This window comes from Acanthisitta chloris, unplaced genomic scaffold (assembly GCF_000695815.1).
Source record: "Acanthisitta chloris isolate BGI_N310 unplaced genomic scaffold, ASM69581v1 scaffold11744, whole genome shotgun sequence".
Classification (NCBI taxonomy): domain Eukaryota; kingdom Metazoa; phylum Chordata; class Aves; order Passeriformes; family Acanthisittidae; genus Acanthisitta; species Acanthisitta chloris.
This window is the reverse complement of record NW_008671048.1, coordinates 47,224-56,760: the sequence shown is the minus strand read 5'-3', so window position 1 is coordinate 56,760 and position 9,537 is coordinate 47,224. Positions and strand designations below refer to the sequence as shown.

Below are 9,537 nucleotides of genomic sequence, written 5' to 3'. Positions count from 1 at the left end.
ACAATCAAGGAGGAAGAGAGAAAGAGGTCAGGGTGTTGTAGGTTCACACATGATACTTTGGGGGAAAAGCCTTTTTTTTTTTTTTCTTCTCCTCAACATTAACTAAAAACATTTTTAAAAACTACAGCTTGCTGCTGATCCAGCTTTTTTTCTCTTTTTTTTTTTTTTTTTGAATCCAGGTGAGACATTATTACAGTATGTTTACAGTTTAAGGTGTACAGTACATGGAGTTCTACACGCTACTGCACAGGCCTCCCTTGGACAAGGTCTGTTCACAACTGGTAACTTCTTGGTTCCTGCAAGATTGTGAATGTACAACGATAAACCACACAGAGTTCAGCAGTCACTTTTTTCCTCTTTTTTTTTGTTTTTTTTTCTGTTTTTTTTTTGTTTGTGTCCTTCAGAGTTTACCATTTAAAAACAGTTATGAAAGTGGTGCCTGTCAATGGGATAACACGGCAAGTCGTTTTTCCCCAAACTCACTGTAAACGACAGTAACTTTGGTTAAAATAAAAAAAGTCTTCTATGTAGACAGAACTTTGTCTCCTTTAATAAGGGATTCAGGACAAATTTGAAGGGGAGGGGAAAGGGGAGAGGGGCTGGGGATGTCTTTTCCCCGAGGGAGAAGCAGGACAGCGCAGGGCAGACAGTGGATTCTGAGGTGGTTTTGCATAAATAAAGGGCAACAGTCAGTTTCTAAGTTCTCCACTCACGCACACGCACACAGGGGCTCGGATCCCACAGCTGTCATGACTGGCCAATTAAAAACAGTACATCACAAATAACTTGTGAAACCAAAGAGTTCATCAAAGGCGACACGGAGATGTCCAACAGCCGCGACTCGTATAACGTGAACTCCGAGTGGTTCTCGTCCACCTTGGCCAGGGCCAGCAGGGCCCGAGCGGCTCTGCGCATCATGTCCACGCTCGTCGACTCGAAGGGAGGGTTCTGCATGTGCATCAGCCCAGCCTGGCTCTGCTGGAACTGCGTGGCTGCCAGGCTGTCCTCCAGGAAGCCCAGCAAGTTGCCAATGCTGCCCTTCTGCACAGCGATGGCTCTCGCTGCCAGGCTGTCCCCCTGTGCCAAGTTGGCCAGTAGTACCACGGCCATCTCCCGGCACACCGGGTTCTTTCTGTCACTGAGGAACCTCACCATGGTGCTGTACAGCTTCTCCAAGCGGCTGAAGGGAGGAGTCGCGAGGATCAAATCCACGTTGTTGTCCTGGATGCTGAGTTTGCTGAGTGTTTCCAAAACCAGTCTCTGAGGGGAGAGGACCGCGTTGGGTCCCAGTGTCGGAAAGGGATCCTGGGCCTCTGCTGATGGACACACTGCCCAATGGAGGAGTCCATCCAGGATAGGCAAACAGATGCTTTCCGGGTAAGGGGAGAGGTCCAGCTGCCCAGAAATGTTGGCCAACGTGACCAGCGTATTTTCACGCAGCATCTCCAAACAGTCCCACCACCACTCCACCTTGTTGCAGCTCACCCCTTGGTCCTGCTCCTCCTCTTTCTCGTAGGTCAGGGGTGCCTGTTTGCGTTCTGGATGCTTGTGGTGTAAGAGAATCAGTTTCCCTAGAATCAGCAGCAGCCCGGGGTGTTTGGACATCTCAAAGTCATTGCCCGGCACGAACGATAAACTCCTGATGATGTTGGAGACGCAGATGCAGCGCTTGGCCAGAGAGTCCTGCCAGTCCAGGAGGGTGCACAGCGGCGTCTCATCCTTACTGTGAGGCTCATCCTCCAGGATTTTGATATTTCTGTGGCTCTGAGCTGGACTAATGACAAAGGGAAACTTGCCGCTTTCCTTCGCCGTTTCCAAAGGTTTGACCTCTTCCTCCTCTCCTGCCAGGGAGCCTGGACGTGCCGACAGCATGTCATCCATGGTGGCAGTTATCCTCTTCTCCGAGGAGCTGTCGGATGGAGGAGCCTCTCCTTCCCTGGTGCTCAGGTTGCTCTCAGCTGCTGAGCGTTTCCTCAGGGCAGAGGAGCAGGAAGCTCGTTTATGAGGCAAGGGCAGCTCCGTCTTGCTCTCGAAGTGGGTCTGGATGTGCTCGGTGGTGTCGCCGCCGCCGATCCGCCAGTGCAGCAATCCACTGTCGAACTCCTGCACCCGCCCCAGCTTGTCTGAGTAATCTACCACAAAGGGGTCGTTCTTCTGCACCACCTTCACTGGAAGCTTGTCAAATTTACTAACTAGTTTCTCCTCGCTGCTCTCTAGAGGTACTTTGTCCTTGCTCGAAAACGCGGCCTCCTCCTCTTCCTCGTCCTCTTCTTCCTCCTCACAGTTCAGGCTCCGTGGCTCATCATCCTCCTCCCCGTCTTCAGGGGAAGAAGCTGAAGATTTGCAGAACCTTTCAGGATCTAATAGTGTTCTTTGCCCTGGGTCTCCTACCTCGTATTCCTTCAGGATTCCAAAGATCTCGATCAGGCAGCGCCGGAAATACTCCACCAAGAGTTCCAGCAACCCTGGCAGCTACAAGGGGGAGAGAAATGGGAGGGGAGGAAGGAACAGTGGTCAGAAAACAACTCAGGCTAACAGGAATAGGGCATAGAGGGCTGAGAGTTTAAGCAGTACTGGTAATCAGTGATTCTTTTCATGCTGGGAATAAACTGTGCAAAGCAGAGTTTTCTGCCCTCTGAGAGAAGGGACAAAGCCACAACCAGGTACTGACTGACAGCAGCCAAGCTGCCCCTCCACACACAAAACCCGGGGACACGCACACACGTGGCTCTATCTCCCCCCTGCTTAGCTCACAGGGAGGGGAAGGCCAGTGCTGAGCACAAAGACCTTATACAGCACTGCTGAGGAGTTTGTTACAGCACAGAGGAGCAAACACAAGCTTTCACACCAACACACTCATAAATTACGTGGGCCAGTGAGTGACCACCTCACAGCTGCCCAGACCCCATTACCCTCTTCCCACCTGGCACACTCCACAGGTACAGGGACATGGGGAGTCTGCAAGGGCACAAGCTGCTTGTTGCTCTCTCACTGACAGAACCCCCTACACAATTAGCACTTCAAAGAGCTGCCCCCGAGAGCATCTGCACCCACCTGGCTGAGGTTGAAGGTCATTATGCTGTTGTCATCATAGAGCAGGATGTTTATGGTATCTAAGGCCCACGTACTCTCAGCCAGCAGCCCAGACTTCAGAGACATCATCACTCTCCAGGCTTCAGGAGTTCCTGTAACATAAACACATGATACTTCCAGCTCCTGGAGTTTCAAAACAAAAAGGAGATACTTGATACTGCTTTTTGGGTCCGTGAAGAGCAGAGTGTGGTTAGGATGATGTACACACTGTGTGTACCAACAATCTGTCCACAGGCAATGCCAAAAAGAAGGCTGAAAACGCAACCAACCTGCAAAAATGCAGTTTTTTCAAAGCCAGCAGAACCTTTCTGCTTGACAAGACTGTACCAAGGGGTCATGGCAGCACCATGACTCCAGCAGAAAAGCAGGAGCTCCCTCTTACCGATATCTTTTGCTGTCAGCCTTCTCCTCTGCTTCAACACAGGTTGTGTGGCCTCTACTGAGCCCGGCGGGAAGGTGATGTCCCGTCGGATCATGGGAGGCTGTACAGCTGCTGGTGTTATGTGTGAGGCAGGGACGGGAGGTCCTGCCTTCTGCATCTTCATCCCCGAGTGCAGGAATGGAGATTTACTAGGAGAAGTGCGATTCTCCAGAGGTCTGGGCAGAGGTGCTGGGCTGGATACCTGAGGAATGTGATTCTGCATGCTAGGGGGGGTCTGGTAGTTAGACTGGGGAGGCCTAGTCATTGGGGGCACGGGGGCAGAGGGGCCGTAGGGAGGTTGCCGGTTGCCGTGGGAAGGCCATGGTCCCTCGTGGTTGACCCTCTGGTCCGAATGCAGGATTTCATCCGTCCGAGTCACTCCGTGATACGCGGGGCCCTGCGGCGCAGAGCCCGCGCTCTGCCGGTTCGGGTAGCTGTAGCCCATCTCGTTGCGGCCCTGCCACATGGCTCCTTTCCTGGCTGTGGACCCTCTGGAGCAGACTGGATGGGACCACCCATCATCTGAGGAGGCATGTTCTGCTGAGCATTGGAACCCGGGGGAGCCGAGACCCTGTCTCTGCCGAATTGGAATGGGAACTGGTTCTGCGGCCCGGCGGCGGCTCGGCGGTCAGCAGAGGGGTATGTGCTCCCATACTGGTTGTACAGGTCCTGCTGGGGTGATGGCTGTGCAGGCTGCTGCTGGCTGGGCTGCTGGGGCTGTGCTGGAGGCAGCTGCTGCTGTGTCTGGCCCTGCCCAGCGCTGTACGGGACGTTGTACATCTCCCCTTCGTGCCGCTTGGCGGGCAGGCCGTAGCTGCCGTCCATCGGTCGCTTGTAGTTCTGCAGGGAAGAGAAAGGCATTGACAATAGGAGATCACCTGCTTGGAAATTCACCAAGAATTTTTGTACTGAAAGGCTAGTCGAGCATTGTACAGGTTGATCAGGGAGGTTTCTTGAACACCACCATCCCTGGAGGTGTTCAAGAAACGACTGGATGCGGCACTTAGTGCCATGGTCTAGCTGACATGGTGACGTTAGGACTTGATGATCTTGGAGGTCTTTTCCAACCCTAATGGTTCTGTGAAACAAAACAACCCAAACCTCAGTGGGCAGAGTCCTCAGAGCCAGAGGGATCCCAGAGATTCCCCCACTGCATGACCTGGAAGAGGCCTTGTCTCCTTGTTGGCCATATCCAACATGAAGTTGGATCAGTCATTCCATTTCACAAGCCAAGAGCAATTCCTTGTGGCTGTCTGGGTAGTTTCCTTGTGGATTCTACAAGGATGCCTCGAGGGCAGGAATCTCCCCACAGAAAGGACTTTCCTGCAGAAAAGACTCAGCACTACAGTATGTTCACCACAAACCAAACTGGGCACCAGTACTTGCTTCCTTCCACGTCCAGGAATTTTATCAGACCCTATTTCTATTTCCAAGGTTTTCTGCTGAAGCATCAAACAAAAAACTGTTGTACTTCCTGCTTCTTCCTTTCCTGTGGATTTCAAAACACATGGAAAAGAGCAAGAAGGATTCTCCCCTCTAATTCTTACGAGTGCAAATGGAGAGAACAGTCAATTGCCAAGACAAAATGAAAATCCAGGATCTCTCTTGCCTCCAAGGTCTGTGCTGTAGAGGCTATTGAGACACTCCACGGTCATGACTGGCTTCAGATGGAGCTCTAGGGCTTCAAAGATGACAAGCTCCAGAGTAACTCGAACTCTTGGCTCTGAGCCCTGTGGCTCTGGTTGCAGAGCCAAACTGCAGAGCAGTTGGAATTATTCTTAGCACAGCTCACTGAGAGCCCTCTCTATACTCTCCTAAACCAGAGGACTCAAAATTATCAGGAAAACATTATGGGTCCTGGCATGGATACAAAGAGCAAGTCATATGTAAGGATTATGGGAAGAGATATATGTTCATTCAAACTGTCCTGAAACAAACCTGGATGGTTTTGGGAACAGCAAGGAGGAGGCAGCAGGGCAACAGAGTCTGAAGCCTCTGGCTGCAGGGTCAGAAAGGGAAACACAAAAAAATCCTCTGGGTTGGGCAGAACAACCCACCTGAAACAGCTCCCCAGAACAATCCAGGAGTTACTCCAAACAATCTCATCTCTTGGACCAAAAGTGTTACAGAAACATGACAGGATTCAGAAAGTTCCAGAAGGGCAGAGAAGTCTCACAGAGCTTCCTAATCTCCTGCTGCCTGTCCAGAGTGTGCAAACCACACCACCTCTGTTCCCATAACACTGTTTTGCTAACACAACACTGGGAATGCTAATAAAACATTTAAATTGTTTGGAAATGGGAATAAAAGCCTCCTGTGTAAGACCAGGCTGGATGGGACTTGGAGCAACCTGGTCTAGTGGAAGGAATCCCTGCTGGGGCAGGGGGGGGAATGAGATGAGCTTTAAGATCCCTTCCAACCCAAACCAGGCCGGGATTCTGTGACAAAGTATTTAATTCTACACATACATAAAGCAAACACACAGCCCAGAGAGTTTTCACAAATCTCTCAGACACTCTTGTGTCTCTCAGTTGAGCAGCTCTGGGCTAACCTACCTGCTGTTGCTGCTGATACATGGTAGTTTGCTGGCTAGGGAAGGGGCTGCCCGAGGATGTGCCTTGAGTGGAGAATTGATTGCCATAGGAATCATGTCTGGAAAAGAAAACAGACGCATTACTTTTCTGATCAGATGCTTCAACTGTCACAGCTTCAGAGCTATCTAACTGGCAAGAGCAACACCCCACACAGACCTTTGCTGCTGCTGCTGCTGCTGTGGGTAGCGGCTGGGAGAATACATCCCCGACTCCGGGGTGGAAGGCATGATGTTTGGCTGTGGAGTTCCGGTCCCCAAGTTGCCCTCAGGTCCCATGCCAGGCTCTGTCCTGCATGGAAAGACCCCACATGGCCACTTAATCCCCTCTTGCTCCACCAATGATCACCCAAGTCATAGCAGTGAAGAGAAAGAGATCATCCCCATGGGTCAAGCAGGTCAGGATCTCTCTGGGTTCCAGTACTCACCTCACTCTGTCGTAAGGACCTCCATAGGAGTAGTGCTGCCGCTGTCCCATGGCCATGTTACCCATCCCTGGACCTGCAGCACGATTGTAAGGGTCACCCATACCACTGTTGGGGCCCTGCCCTGAGGACATGAAGGGATCGCTTCCTGGAGCTGGAATATCAGAAGAACCAAGCAATATATCCACCTCTGCCTTAGCAAAGTACATCCCATCTTCCAGGGAAGAAGGACAAGCAGGAGGTTTCCTACAGCATGTTCCAGTGTACTGCCAGATACAGGGATTAAACCTCAAGGAGCAAAGGATTTCCTCACCTTTCCTCATACTGCTGTAAGGATCTTTATTTGGCTCGTAAGACATGCGACCCATCATGTCAGAGGTATTCATGCTGGGCTGGTACCCTGGATTTGGAGTCATGGAGTTCCGTTTCTGGAACGTAGGATCACTACCATCTGCAAAGGCATCCTGAAGGCCCACGGAGTTACTCCTGATTTAAAAAAAAAAACAACCCATCAACATGGGATTAGAGAGGTCCACGATGCTCCTCAGGATACTTTCTCTCATATGCTCCCTCCCAGGTGTTGCTATTCCTTAGAAAGACCAGTCATGCTCCTTCAGAGTCATGAGGAACTGCCCTTCTGTCCTCAGACCCAATCTCAAAATGAATGAATATTCACACACAAAGTTGCTGTGAGCTACTATGAAGGAGCAAAGCCATGGAGTCCCACCAAAACAGGTACTCAAGTCCCCAAACATCTGCAGTAACGACCCAGAGGTGACCTCACATTCACAGCTCACACCCAGCCGTGGAGAGGGAGCAGCAGTTCCATACCTGATGCCTGGCAAAGGAGGCATCTGACTGTGTGGCGTTGATGCTGGAGTTGGTGGCTTCAAGTCTCCTCCTTCTGCCATGGAGCTGCTGGTGGACTGAGGTGTCTGAGGACCCTGCATTGAGCCTGAACCCGCTGCAAGAGGAGAAACGTGGTGTGAGCAGCTTTGCACCCTATGGATGCAACCCAGAACCTCATCCTCAAGACCAGAGAGTCCTTCAAGCAAGACAAATGAAATATGGCCAAAAAAGTACAAGAAGCTCCACATTTCAAGGACACACTAGGCTAGACTTCCCAGAAGAGCCATCTACAGTAACCTAATGCTGAAAGGACACGTTCCTGTTTATCTTGACTTCATTCCTAACCACTCTCCCTTTCACACACCATGCCACCACCATGGCACTGTGTGGTGCTGCCCAAGCTTCAAAGGTTGATGCTCTGGAGTGCAGCACGTGGCAGAGAACTGCTGAGGAACCACTGCCACATCACTTTCACACCCTTCCCACCCAGGAAGGTCGTGGGTTTGAGCTCTCTCCTGGAAACCTCACAATCTTCCTCCTGATGAAACCTCCAGGACATCAGCTGAAGCCACCAAGGAACTCTGAACAAGGCTCCTCTGTCTGCTCTGCCCTTCCAGAGGGCTTAATCCAAGGCAGGTTAATTCAAGCACCACTCCCAAGGATTCCTGGAACAGGGAATGCCGGAGATGCCGGATCTTTCACTGAATGACAAAACCCGTCCAGCCAGTTCCCAGCAAGTTCCCTGCCTCCTCCATCCAGGCTGCTCCACGCTCCAGTGAGCCTTCACCAACAATCCCAGGCCTCGCCGTGTGATCCAGCTGTGCCCGAGCTGTCCCTGGATCGCTGTGACAGTGTCAGCTCAGGTTCAGACTCTCTTCGCAGCTGGCGAGAGCTGAACTCTTAATTACTGTTTCCATTAGTTCCCGTCCCCAGCACCCGATATCCCTCAGCTTCAGCCCTGCTGGTTGATGAGTCATTTCAGCTATTCATTAAAATCCTCCGAGGTCACGTCCAGGGCATGTTTGTTTACACCCCACCTTCCTGGCACCCTGTCCTGTCCTCTGCGACTCCCTCCCAGCCCGGGGAGGTCTCTGGAGAAGGAAGGGCAGCAGGAGCTCAGCAGGGAGTTTCATTCATGGCTCCTCCTTCGTTGCTCGGTGGTGGCTCAGCTCCACTCGCTTCCCCCAGGAATTCACTCCGGGCTCGGTGTGTGCTGCTGGCAGCGGCAGCAAGAGGCCCCGAGACATTCCCTGCGTCGCTGCCATTTGGTGTTTGTCCCCACCCCCTGCTGTCCCTCCCACTCACGAATTTACACACGCTTGGAGCTGGGCCAGGTCCACGCTCTGGGAATTGAAACCCAGCGCGGACTGATGGCACCTCCCCAGGGACACACTGCGCCTGCGACAGGAACCCGGAGAGGCTTTTGGGAGGGTTGGGAATGGATCATCTCTAAGGGCCATTCCAACCCTTAAATTCTATGATTCTGTCATCTCCAATTCCCAGTCCATCCCAGGCAGGATCGTGCTGTGGACACGTTGGGTTTTGAGGGATACTGTATGGGAAAAGCTCCATCACAGAAGATCAGGAATTCTTCTGTGATGATTGTCCTGCCAGGTCAAAAGTGGTTCATGGAGAAAGGTGCAGTGCAATCATAGAATTTAAGGGTTGGAATGGAACTCACAGAGCATCCAGTCCCAACCCCTGCCCTGGGCAGGGACACCTCCCCACTGCATCAGGTTGCACAAAACCTCATCCAGCCTGGCCTTGAACACCACCAGGGTCGGGGCAGCCACCACATCCCTGGGCAACCTGTTCCAATAATCCTTGTCATTCCCAAAGTTCTGCAGGAATTAATTTGGCCAAACAGCCTGAAATGATGTGAAAGTCAATGGCAACAGGTTGTAAAACCTGCAAGAAGAGCAAACCATGTCTGTGTGGGATGACAGAGCCTTTCAGGTAAGTGATGTGGCTTCAAAATATCCTGCTATTGTCCACTCAGTGTCCAAACAGGGAAGTTACTCTCCATATAGGTGATTCCTTGGAGACAGGACTCTGTGTGAGTCTGGAAGACACTGATCCCTGGACCAGCAGTGCCCACTGTGACTCAATGCTGCCCTAAGGCTCTTCAGCCTGGAGCTGGAGTTGAGAGAGCAATCTGT

General features: G+C 51.8%; 1 protein-coding gene across 1 annotated transcript in view; it reads right to left on the bottom strand.

Annotated features, from left to right (window-relative positions):
- Positions 1 to 455: 455 nt before the first annotated feature.
- Positions 456 to 9,537, bottom strand: part of LOC103801535 (AT-rich interactive domain-containing protein 1A-like) — a 34,661-nt gene continuing 25,579 nt past the window's right edge. Inside the window, 9 exon segments of the mRNA XM_009073952.1 lie at positions 456 to 2,472; positions 3,055 to 3,185; positions 3,476 to 4,001; positions 4,004 to 4,354; positions 6,070 to 6,166; positions 6,265 to 6,396; positions 6,533 to 6,683; positions 6,843 to 7,015; positions 7,361 to 7,493. Coding sequence (XP_009072200.1) covers positions 748 to 2,472; positions 3,055 to 3,185; positions 3,476 to 4,001; positions 4,004 to 4,354; positions 6,070 to 6,166; positions 6,265 to 6,396; positions 6,533 to 6,683; positions 6,843 to 7,015; positions 7,361 to 7,493 — 3,419 coding nt within the window. The 3' untranslated portion in view covers positions 456 to 747.